At 38.2% G+C, this 12,944-nt stretch overlaps 1 protein-coding gene across 2 annotated transcripts in view; it reads right to left on the reverse strand.

Annotated features, from left to right (window-relative positions):
- The window catches only part of GADL1 (GAD like acidic amino acid decarboxylase 1), a 92,273-nt gene extending 81,870 nt beyond the window's left edge, over positions 1–10,403 (reverse strand). The window contains exons 1-3 of one of the 2 annotated variants that reach the window (XM_087916794.1): positions 10,346–10,403; positions 3,840–4,012; positions 3,117–3,243 (exon numbers count right to left, since the gene is read on the reverse strand). In XM_087916794.1, coding sequence (XP_087772920.1) covers positions 3,117–3,151 — 35 coding nt within the window. In that variant the 5' untranslated portion in view covers positions 3,152–3,243; positions 3,840–4,012; positions 10,346–10,403. Of the gene's footprint in view, positions 1–3,116; positions 3,244–3,839; positions 4,013–10,345 lie in introns of those variants that run through there. The other variant, XM_087916795.1, reaches the window with a different exon arrangement.
- Between the last annotated feature and the right edge of the window lie 2,541 nt (positions 10,404–12,944).

Consider the following 12,944-nt stretch of genomic DNA (forward strand, 5'->3'; position numbering starts at 1 on the left):
GAGTTTCCTTTTCTTAAAGGGATGTTCTAAGATATTTATTTCCTAGTTTTATTATTTTCAACTTTGTATTTGATAATCCAAAAAAAATTAGTTGAGAAGATTTTAATTATGTATCTGGAAGAATGGAGCTTAAGTTACCTATTTAAAATGTTCAGTTTTAATTAATTTTATTTATTTTAATAGTGTCAGCCCTTTCAGAAATATATTAAGAGATGTATAAATGGTCCATCATTTAACAAACAATATCACAAAAGATTTGAATTTGACTTTCCTATAATTCCTATTTTATGTATTTTTCAATACATTTAGAGATTAAGCAATTAGAATAGGTTATTTTACACAGAGATAGCTTAAGGCTTTACATAATAGATAAAATGGCATCAGAAAACTATCTTAAAGCTATATATAATTGTTCAGATAAAAAAACAGCATGAATCAGACCCCAGACTTCCTATTTTGATTCATCTCAACAAAAATACAGTATAAATTTAGAAATGTTACCTCTGAATCTTTCATCAATTAATGAATAGTGTAATGGGTACTTTGGCTGGACATTATTTTTCAATAACAAAGTAAACTTGTTTAAAGTTTACTTAAAGATATGTTAAGCTAAGTGATAAAGGAATTATTGGTCAATGTTCTTATAAAAGTGACCTCTAAACAGCTATATAATTAAGTGCTCCTTTTATATAAATGTTGATTAAATAATATTCTTTAGCAGTCTTATTATATTCAGAAAATTGCTGTGAATTCTCATTAGCTAGCGTTCCAGAAAAGTACTTAACCTTTTGATCACTCCCATTATTTACAAAAATAAACATTGTTTTGAAGATAATACTTTGATTCTTGTTTAATGGGTTGCTAATCTTAGGTATTAAAATCTCCTCTTGGCCTCAGACTGTAACTCTTGATCAGTGGTTCCCAAACCTTTTCAGTCCACCACCACCTTGGTGCTACAAACTCATCCTCGGTGCCCCCCACCCAGGGGTAGTATTCAAATTTCTGTGGGCATGGCCTAATTTGAGGGTGTGGCTTGCTGGTCACGTGACTGGGTGGATGCGGTTTGGTCATGTGTCTGGGTGGGTGTGGCTTGCTGGTCATGTGATTGGGTAGATGTGGTTTGGTGGGTCATGTGACTGGGTAGGCGTGGCCTGGCAAACCAAATCTAAGTAGTCCTCACTTAATGGCCAGTTGTTCAGCAAGTGTTCTAATTTATGACTGGTGTCCCCAGAGCTACTTGACCTGTTTTTGGAGTTTTGACAGCCATGCACACACATAGACACACACTCCCTTCCAACCCTGCTGGAGCAGGCCATTGTACTAGAATCGGCAAAGCATCTCTGATTAGATTCTAGTAGTGCAGGGTGTGTTCGAGGCACTGGCCCCACAGGCTGCACTGGAATGGTGCAAGGGGCTCAATGGGGTGAACTTGCAGAGCTGGCGCATCAAACGCAGCCACAGCGGCACATAAGATTCCACTGCTGCCGCATTCGAGGCATTGGCTACGGAGCAGTGCAACAGTCAATGGGGTGAGCCTGACGGGCCGGCGCCTTGAACGCCCCACTTGCCTCTTAGTGCCCCTTAAGGCATCCCACCCCCCCAGGGGGCGGTATCGCCCACTTTGGGAATTACTGCTTTAGATGCTTACAGGTTCTGACAACTAAAACACAGCTTATTGAATATGGCACCAATGCCTCATACCCAACTACTGGACTAAGAGAGAGGCTTGTGGATTACAAATCTCAGTGTCTGAGTTTCCCCTAAGATATTAAGCCCAAATCAAACAAACATGGAAAGAATTTGAATATTGTCTGTATGGGCTGATCAATAACTGCAATCAGAAATTTAAGAGGCTAATTGAAAAAAATCTCTATTCTGTGAACATTTTATATTGTATAGATCCCCAATGCATTTCAAATTATATCCATATTTACTGTATAAATATAAAGCATAAAAAGGGAGATAGTCTAGTATACTTAAAATTAGCAGGAATACTAAAAAGTATACTTGTTATCCAATGATTTCAAAATCTTTCTATCACATTACATCTTTGATCTGTCTCTGCTAACATGTCTGCAACTAGGTTCCAGGCCCCTTTTCTTCTTGCTTCCCAAATTCTATATTTAGAATTTCCAACCCTGTTTACATTTTTGCACATATATATTTCAATGACCTTGGATATATTTGTTGTTCCTATGAATTGTTTAGGATTAAGTAAAATAAACAGGTTGGAAACAATTTTAAATAAAACAAATCATAGGTAGACACTAAACTCAATTTAAAAAACTAATAAAAATGTACTCACATAGCTATTCAACAGAGCTTGAAGATAAGCAGTAAAATGTTTTGTTGCAAATGCCACTGTATGTTCCAAATTGTCTTCTTCAATTACCACAGTCAATTCATTCCACTCCCAGGGAAGCATTCACACTTTGTCACAATTATGCCTAGATTTCCATACTATGTTTAAAAAGTTCACTTATGATACACTAGTTTTATTTATTAAATTTTGTTATTCATTTGCAAGTGACTTTTATCAATTTTCAACATGCTTTGAATCACCATTATCACCAACCACTATTTTTTTCAGAGTAACTCATTACAGTAGGACTTCCATTCATGCAATGAGTAATGTTTTATATTATTGTAATAGATGCAGGAGAGACAGAAAATCTATCAGCAATCACCATGAAGGTGGAATAATTTTAGACCAGCTCAGTGGTCCATTTTAGATGTAAACTCCAAGTATTTATGAAACCATGAAGGAGTGTTTAGATTTTATTTTATCCTTCTTTCTCTTTCAACACAAAAATTTCAACATGAAGATTTCATTTTATTTAAAATGAGTATTGTCACATCTGAAATAAGATTCTGATTTAACAGTAACCAGGATGTTAAATGAGAACTGAAAAAAAAAGAATGATCTACATTGTATAGATGAAATTATGAAAATACTGAAGTAGTCTTTTATGTAGACATACCACTCCTTTTCATGTCAACTTCTGCATTTGGCTAGAAAAGCCAAATTGCTACATTTTTCTAAATAAATAAAAGCAAGAGCAGTCTTGCTGTGCAATTGGAAGGATAAAAAGCAATTGGAAATATTAAATTCATACAGGTTTTGACGCTGAATTGTATAACATCCTGGCATAACTGCAAGAGTTTGGGATGATTCTCTCCAGTGTCTTTCAATTCCAAGTCAAGAAGTGTTCTCAGTTTCTCAGGAGATTGCCATTCACACACCTGCATGAAGTCATTGGAAAGAAATGTTGATCAGAGAATTTAAAAGTTAATCAGAGTGTGCCCTAAATAATTTTTAAAATCCTCTTGTAAATTTATTTTTAAAAAAACATCTGGTTTACTTATTTAAGTAATCTAGAATTTCAACATATCTGTGAAAATTTTTATAGTTTTTACAAAATGTTTTAGATTCACAAATAATTTAAGCACAAACATGGAAGATCTTAAGTTCTTCTACTACTAAATCCAAGAAATTAAGAAGTAAAAGCATGATATATAAACATTTCTGGTTATTAAAAATTCAGTACATTTAATTATGAGTATTATATCAGAAGTATTTTAACATTTATCAGTAGCAATGTATTTATATACATATTTCTGAATATGATTACTGAGTTAATAATTTGCTTTCTTTATTTAGATCAGTGTTTCTCAACTTGAGCAACTTTAAGAAGTCTGGACTCTGGCCAGAGAATTCTGGAAGTTGAAGTTCAGATCTCTTAAATTTGCTCAGGTTGAAAAACATAGATTTAGTTAATTAGTTTCAATTATATCATGTACTTAGAAGATATTACTCCAATTATATTTAAAAAAATTACCTTTTCAGTTGCATCAGATGCTTTCTTTATCACTTCTTCCATTATCATCTTACTGACCTCTTCCACAAATTTCTCGCCTGATTTTGAATCTGCTACTGGGCCATTTAAAATAACTCCATCAACTAAGATTGAATTTTTCTTCTGTGATTTTTCCTTCTGATTATTCATTTCAGCTGATGAAGATAAAACAAAAGCAACACATAATTATCTATGTTTCCCGTTTCCTATTGTTTTCTCCCAAGCAACATGTTCAGGTTGAATAGATATGTTCTAGATACCCTCAACTGAACATGGTAATCTTGTGGGACTGAAGAAACATGCCTCCTCTACTATAATGTAGTCCTCAACTTACAGCAGTTCATTTAGTGACCGTTCAAAGTTACAACACTGAAAAAAGTGACTTAAAACCGATTTTCACACTTGTGACTGTTGCAGCATGCCCTGGTCAAGTGATCAAAATTCAAATGTTTGGCAAATGACCCATATTTATGACAATTGCAGTGTCCCAGAGTCATGTCATCACTTTCGTATCCTTCTAACAAGCAAAATCAACGGGGAAGCCAGATTCAGTTAATAAACATATTATTAACTTAACAACTGCAATGATTCATTTAACAAATGTAGCAAGAAAAATCATAAAATGGAGAAAATTCCCTCAACAAATTTTGGACTCAATTGTGTCATAAGTCGAGGACTACCTGTAGCCCTGCCCTCTAGAAGAGCTTCTCCCCAAGAGATACAGATAATCTTCACTTTCCTAACTTTATCCTGAGATCGAAGAGTAGTATCTTTGTAGAACTACTGTAATGTTCTTTTGATTGCTATGACTGTTTTCTTGTCTGGGCTGTTTTGTTATGTTTTTGACTGTTTCAGCTGTACATATGGTATGCTATAAGTATCCAAAATGTTTTGGAGCGGCCTCTATGAAAAAGCTGAAGTGCTCTGCGACTTTAGAATTTAAATAGACAAGTACTTACCACATAATACTTCAGACTTAACAACTGATGACAAGAAAGACAAAAAAGTCTAGATAATGGACATTGTGGTATCTGGAGACCACAGAATAGAAAACTGGAGAAAATCACAAAATACAAAGACCTGAAAATAGATATAGGACAACTATGGCAAAAGAAAGCAAAGAGAGAAGTTCCCTGAAGATGGATTCCATCACAAGTCCAAAAGTTCAGAAGACAAAACCTTTGGTATCAGTGATCGACCCCAATTGGATCCTGCAACATTATGTTGGGACATTTATATTCACCTTCATTTGTGAAAAAAAGCAAAGATAGTACCAGTAGTAATAGGCAAGAGGTGCAATTCCAAACATCTGGGACACCATTTGAACGTCATCGGCATTGACAAAATCACCATCAGTCAATTGCAAAGGAAGCTTTAGTTGGAACAACCTACATTCTGTGATGATACCTTTCACACATCTGCCTATTCCAGGTTTTTAGAAAGGACTCAAGGTGGACAAAAATGCTAAATCCAGTCCAAATATCTGGCTATGTGACCAACCATAATAATATATTGAATATAAAATTTTAAGAAGTAACTTCATATAACTATGAATACATACAGATAGAGGAGACTTGAAGGACCTAAAGGAGCTCAAAAGAAAAGTGATGCAAAACTCTCTCCAACAACAAACTGGAATCTTACCATAGGAAAAATAATTAACTTATAATGATTTCATTTATTTCGTAGCTGAGCTGGTAATGGAAAAGGATTTTTAATAAATTAGAAAAATTGAAAATAGATATAATTTCTCTCTAAGAGGTACATATTAAAAGACAATATAGTAAAGTATTAAGAGTAACCCAAAATTGGGAAACTGTATTTTTAATTAGCACAACAAAAGAAAAGGGGTGGTGGTTTTATATATTAAAGAAACCATAAAGGCTAAACAAAACTTTGCAGATGAAGATGGGAGAATATTAATGGTGGAGGTAACAATGAACCAAAAACAGATGTTGTTAATAGCACCTAATAACAACCAAGATGAGTTTTATGGGAGATTTCGTAAGAAAATTATAGAATTGGAATATGAAATATTTGTAAGGTAGGAGACGTTAATGCAATTATAGATACAGAACTTGACTATAAAAGTAGCAAAACAGGTAAAACTGTTAGAAAATCACTCCCCTAAATCCTTCTTTAAAATGACAGAAGAAATAGGAATTTAAGATATATGGAGAGAAGGCGTTTGCAGACAACTTGGTCTAGAATGATGGTCAACAACCAGTGGGCCATTGCCCACTGGTTGTCCATGAGAAAATTTTGGTGGTCTCTAGAGAAATGTCCCACCCAAAGCAATTAATCCAGGCTGTGCGGAAACACAAGGCTGCACTGCCCACATGGCTTGCCCACCCGCTGGCCGAGAGCAAACCTGAAAAAACAGCTCAGTCCTCGCCAGCCAGGATGTAATGGTGCTGTTGCAGCAAGAGGGGGTTGGCAGCATAGGCGGGCTGAAGTGGCAATGGAGAAGGTGCATGAGCATCATGCTGCTTACATTTGCGTAGCACTCTCCTGGCCTGGGCTCTTCCTCAATGGCCGCAGGCAGGAAAATTACTGGCTGGTGGTGGTGGGAGGGGGCAGAGTGGGCAAGTCTACACTCACCATCCAGTTCAGAGGCCTGGAATGGGGTATCAGCATCAGTTTTCTCATCCTTCTCGATGCTCTGCTCTGCTAAGGGTGGGGTGCAGCGCAACGGCCAGGCACTTATAACCCCTTCCTCTGACCTGGGCTTGATGCTGGGGGTGGATGCCTCCTTGGGAGATGCCCTCACCCTGTGGGGAGAGCCCAGCACACACACGCTCCAGGGAGAGGCTTTGAGGCCTGAAGGGAGGGACCTCTCTACTTAAAAGTGGCAGGAGTAAACTGGAGCTTAGCCTCGGGGGACTCCTCTTGTGTGGAGGCTGAAGGTGTGGGTGTTGCCTGGTTATTAGGAGTATGTCTTCCTCGGTGCACTTTTGGTATGGGCATCCGACCTTCACTGCCAACTTGTTCTGGGACCGATGGAAACTCCGGGTTGGGTTGAGCTGAGCGCCTTGGAAGCCCCATAGTTTGCCTCATCACTGTTGGTGCAGGTGAGAGCTTGATTTTCTGGGCTCAACACACCCCCCTTCGGCCTCCACACTGAGGATGGCCCCAGCCATTGCTGCCCGGGGAAGGCACAGGGAAAGAAAGTGAGCAGAAACAGCTCTCGTTGAGGTGAAAGAGCTGAGATCGAGGAAGGCACAGGCAACAGAAGACACAAGCTGCCGCCTTTGAAAAACGCCACTTTCTGTTTCTGCTCACTTTCTTTTCTTGTGCCTCCCCCAGGCAGCGATGACTGGGATGGATGGTGGGGGGGCAGCAGAGAAGTCACAGCTGCTCCCCCCATTCAGCAAGCTGGGTCTGGAGGAAAGTGGAGAGTTGCAGGCAAGTGCAAGAGTGTCAGAAGACACAATCCGACATCTCTTGGGAAGTCCTTTTGTGTGGGATGAAAGGGATGAGAAAACTAACACCAACTCTGCCCCATTCTGGGCCTCTGAACTAGAGGGTGAGCACAGGCCCACTCCTCCCCTTCCCACCACCAGCTGGTACTTTTCCTGCCCTGTGTGGTCCCTACAGTCCGCAGCCATCGAGGAAGAGCCCAGGCCAGGAGAGGTGAGCTGGAAGGTGCGGGAGTGCCACACAAATGCAAGTAGCACGGTGCTCCTACACCTTCTGGCCATCTTCATTGCTGCTTCAGCCCACCTGTGCTGCCAGCCCCCTCTTGCTGCAACAGTACCATTACCTCATCCTGGTCAGTGAGGGCTGCGCTGCTTTTTGCATGTTGCACCATCCACAAATTTGCACATTACAGGTGCCAGCTCCTATGGCAGAGATTTGCAACCCCAACATGGGCCAGTCCCATATTCCAGAGCTGCAGTAGTCACAAGACTGGCCCTTTGGTCATCCCAGAGCAGCTCATCCATGACAGGCCAGTCCTGTGACGACTGCAGCTCTGGAATATGGGACCAACTTTCCCACCAACGTCAGCAATCCACTGTCAGGCAAAATTCATACTAGTGATCCGCAGGATTGAAATTATGAGTTTGGTGGTCCCTGAGGTCAAAAGGTTGGTGACCCCTGGTCTAGAAGACCCATTAGAAACTGGACTGAAGTTAATTAAAAAGATAGAAGAGTATGGGTAAGTTGCTGAATTGAAAATAAACAAAGACATGACAAAGATTTTAGTTAAAAATCTCACAGATACACAAAAAAGTGTTGATGGAAAGAACTGATATGCAGATAGTCAAAAATGTTATTTGCAGCTAGAATTGTATATGCTGAACAATGGACGTGGGATGAGATCCCGAACAGATGAGAATGTAATTAAGAAAATATTAGAATGTGCAGAATGGGTAGACTTGCCTTTGTTATCTTGGAAGCCATTTTTCTTTGAGACTCCTGGGCTGCCACACTCAGTGCCTGGGAATTTAGGAGGGTGACTTAAAGGAGCAGTGGAAGATTAGCCACAATAACATTCCTTTCTCAGAAAGTCAAGGACATGTTACCCTGCATTTGGAGGGGAGTGACTGGGGATAGTCTCCAGTTGGAACAAAGTAGCAATTGGACCATGTGATGGACTATTGGATGTGGGGTTGGATTTTGGGTTTCCTTTGGGCTAGGGAAAACCCAGAACTTTCCAATTCGGGTTTCCCCCCAATATGCCAATATGACATCTCTAATAAAATGGATCTTTGGGAAGATTATATTTTTATTTATTTTATTTATTTGTTTGCCAAACATGTACAAGATAACAAGTATACGAACAGGTATGAACATAAATATGAACCAAGGAAGTAAATACAGATAAATGGGAACAGTAAGACAGGGACGGTAGGCATGCTGGTGCACTTATGCATGTCCCTTTTCAGTACCTTTGAAGAATGGGTGAAATCCACAGTAGACAGTTTGAGGTTGAAGCTATGAGGGGTTGAGGCAGTAACAATGAAGTCATGTAGAGCATTCCAGGCATTGACAACCCTGTTGCTAAAGTCATATTTTCTGCAATCGAGTTTACCTTGACTTTGTATCAGTTGTTTGCCCGTGTATTATTGTGGTCGAAGCTGAAGAAGTCATTGACAGGCAAGATGTTGTAGGAGACAATTTTGTGTACTATGCTTAGATTGGACCACAGGCGGGGCAGTTCTAGATTCTCCAAGCCTAAAATTGAAGTGGAGTACTTTTCTCGAGAAATACCTCTGAACCCATTCAATTGTGTTAATGTCCAATATACAGTGTAGGTTCCAGGTGGATGAGCTGTATTCAAGAATTGGTCTGACAAAGGTTTTGTATGCTCTAGTTAGCAATTCAATCTTACCGGAGAAGAGGCTTCGCAAAATAAGGTTAATAATTCTTAATGCCTTTTTGGCAATGCTGTTACAGTGAGCTCTGGGGCTTAGATCATTTTAGATGAGTACTCCTAGGTCCTTGACAGAGTGTGGGTCACCTACAAGATAGTTTCTGCCCAACTTGTATTTGGTGTTCTGACTTTTATTGCCAATGTGTAGGGCAGAACATTTATTAGTTGAAATTACACAACCATTCTGACACATAGTCAAGGTTGTTTTGTAGGCAGCAGTATTGTCAGTGGTGTTAAATAATTTTATGTCATTGGTGAAGAGGACACAGCTGCTTTTAATATGATCGCATAGGTCATTGATGTAAAGCAGAAAGAGTGTGGGTCCTAAAATGCTGCCTTGGGGGACACTAGAGTTAACTGGTGCCGGATTTGATACAGTCCTCCCTATTTTGACTATTTGTTGCTTGTTTGACAGGAACGCAGCTATCCACTTGTGCAGGGATCCTAGTCTTGGAGTCTTTTTCTTTGGAGGTTGACATGCTTACTATTAAGGACAAAGAAGTAACTAAATATTTTTTTGATATGGAACTCATTTTATCAATGGTTAGACAATAAAAACAGAAGTTAGAAAGAAAGGGATATAAAAAGGATAAATGTTAAAATGGGAAATTGTTAAAATGGACAAACAAAATATTATTACAGTATTAATGTTATTGTGATGCACGATATTGTAAACACCTTGATTATGATTGCCTAAAAATAATTGTACCCAGACAACACACTGTTTGATTGGAATATATATATATATATATATATATCATCACTCTGAGAAGCACAGAGCCGGAGACAGAAGCCTGAAGATGATGAATGAGACTTCATCGAAACGTTGCCTAGATACTTCGAATCTTACGCGGGAGAAAACCCGAACAACCAAAGATAGATAGATAGATAGATAGATAGATAGATAGATAATAAAACTTGAAAATAAAAAAGAATAGATCATCTATTTGCAAATTATTAGACTCCACTACTACTTTTGGGTGACCTTCACTGATGAAAACAGAATTTAATTACTTCCCCTTGAAAGTAGAATAGGCTTTTTATTTAACAAAAGAAAAGCAACAAAAAAATATTTGACATCCCAGAAAGGAAGAAATAAAAAAGTCATTACCTGAAATTCTATCAAAACCACAAGACCTGATAATGGAGGGCAACTATTTCAACAATTCTAAAAACACAAGAAAAAAAGGGTGGTTATTAAAAGGATTATTATTAAATCTCCCATCTAGGAAATGAGATGGCAGAACTTCAAAATGTGTTGCAGAAAATGTGTTCCCGTTTTTGGGCATAGTTAAAATATGATGGTAGCACATTGCTTCCCAGCTGAGATTCAGCCTCTACATTTTCAAATGTTAGGGTAAACAACTACCAATTATTTTATATTTTAAATTACATTTTTTACTTTCTCTGAACATCTAGAAGAGGAAAACCTATTTGAAAATTGGAATGCCAATAAAATATACTGATATGTCTTACCAGCTTTGTAATTAAAGCTTTTTGAGTAAGTATTCAAGGGCCATATATTTTTAAAAAGCAAAATATAGTTAGTAACAGAAGATGATTTTTTAAAAAAAATTCCTGGTGTTAATATTTTTGTCTTTAATGTGTTATTTTTTTCTAACCTGCATTAAAAATCCCACATCTCCCCCAAAAAAAATAAAAAAATAAAATAAAATCCAGATATCTAGCTTATGAAGTTTGGTTTTGTAACTATTCTTTGCAGAATTTTTTTAAATAATTATTTTTAAAATAAGTGAAACTTACCCAAAGCTGAATCAGAAATTAAATTAACTTGCCTTATATAATAAATTTAGAAGGCTACCCAGCTTCATAACAATTCTGTTTGATATACATGATAAAAGCATTACCAAAAAGGGGGGAGTTATGAGTAAAATATTAACAGGCATGTAAAAGAAGTAAGGGCACAGGGATGGAATTACTCAGGAGACTACTAATTTGAATATGTCAAGCACTTAATTTTAAAAATGTATACTTTTATATTTTAAACATAAAATGTTTATGGCATGATATGGAAAACAGTCATGCTTCAAAAGAGGTATCCATGAACATACTAGTATGTACAAGCATCATATGGATGACACCAGCAGTTTTATTCCAAATTCTGAAAATTCTTTTGCTATCTGAATTAAACTACACAGATTAAATCTAATCTTCTGTTCTTCTGTATATGGACTATATATTTTATATGTTGGAAGTGTAGAAAGAAAATGCAGCTAGCCCCACAAAAGCCTCCTTCTGTACACCCCCAAAAACCTTAAGAAACAGAGAAGCCAAGAAAACAAACACACACAAAAAGAACACCATTTCCTTTTTTTCTCTTTTCTTCCCCTAATAGAAAGAGAAACAATATTGCAATCATGGGGTTAAGGAACCTCATTCATTGAGAAAAGTGGAAACAACACTGGTCCATTAAGAAAGACAGGCCAGAAGCAATACATACCATAACAGGATAAAATCAATTACACATGCCTGACAGCAGTGGTGGGATTCAGCCGGTTCTCACCAGTTCAGGTTGTTAATTTTCTGAGCATTTTAGAGAACCAGCTGTTGGAAGAAATCTCCTTTCAACAGCCTTTTGTTAGGAAGGAGCCATTCTAGTCTGTTTCTGAGTAATGTTTCTAGCCCAATCCTGCTTATCTTTATTACTTAAGTGTTTTCAGAAACTGCCTTTGCAGTTACAACCATTGCATTATAACACCCATTAATGGTTCTTGGCAGTACACCCAGACTTTCCGTAGCCAGAGCTGATTCTCTGCAGTTGTTTTTTTCCTTTTATTCTGCGGCTTGACTTTTTTTTTTAAAGGGGGAGGGTTTTTTAAAGCTTTTTACACTGATTTCATGGTTCCTGGCACTATCCTTTTGGTGTATACTTCCAACATGGCAGAATCCCCTTCCAAGTGACAACAATGCTGAAGCCACTCCTTACCTCCTCCATCCTCAATTAAGGATGGGAAGGGGCAATCCCACAACTTCTGTAGGCAAGTTGTTCCACTGATTAATTGTTCTGTCAGAAAATTTCTCCTTAGTTCTAAGTTGTTTTCCTTCTTGATAAGTTTCCACCCATTGTTTCTTCTCCTACCCTTGGGTACTTTGGAAAATAGCTTGACTCTCTCTTCTTTGTGGCAACCCTTGCTAAAGGGTTTCACTTTATGACCAAGAATTGGCTGCTGATGGTTATCATTGCATTTTAACTATTTTAATTCCTCAAGGTGCTCTGGCACCCAGTCTGATTTGTAACTCTGGGTTGCAGGTATTGCTGATGAAAAGGAAAGTATTCAGACAGAATGATTTAATTTTCCATGACAACTGTGACACATTGATCTTCAGTGTGTATTCCCCCATTTTTAATCTAATGATTGGTATTTAAGGCAGCTTTTTGCAAGCAAAGGAGCTTTTTTGTTAAGGCATTGAGATTTAAGAGCTGATGCAATATAAGGCTGATGCAATATAAGGCTGATGCAATGTAAGGCTGATGTAATGACGATGATTTCTTGGAGGGCTGGGTCAGCATTGTAGTTGTCCTCTGCAGACCAGATGTGGGGGGGGAGGAGGATACATAGTCTTCTGCAGCACCCTGCCGGCCAAAATAGGGGGGCTGCAGAACGCCCCCTACTTCCATTTTCAGCCTGGATGGCCTCCTGCAGCACCCAGCCAGCCAAAACAGGCCACCCTAACCCCTGTGCTCTGTT

Source organism: Pseudonaja textilis, chromosome Z (assembly GCF_049901715.1).
Source record: "Pseudonaja textilis isolate UNSWEBS1 chromosome Z, rPseTex1.2, whole genome shotgun sequence".
NCBI lineage: Eukaryota > Metazoa > Chordata > Lepidosauria > Squamata > Elapidae > Pseudonaja > Pseudonaja textilis.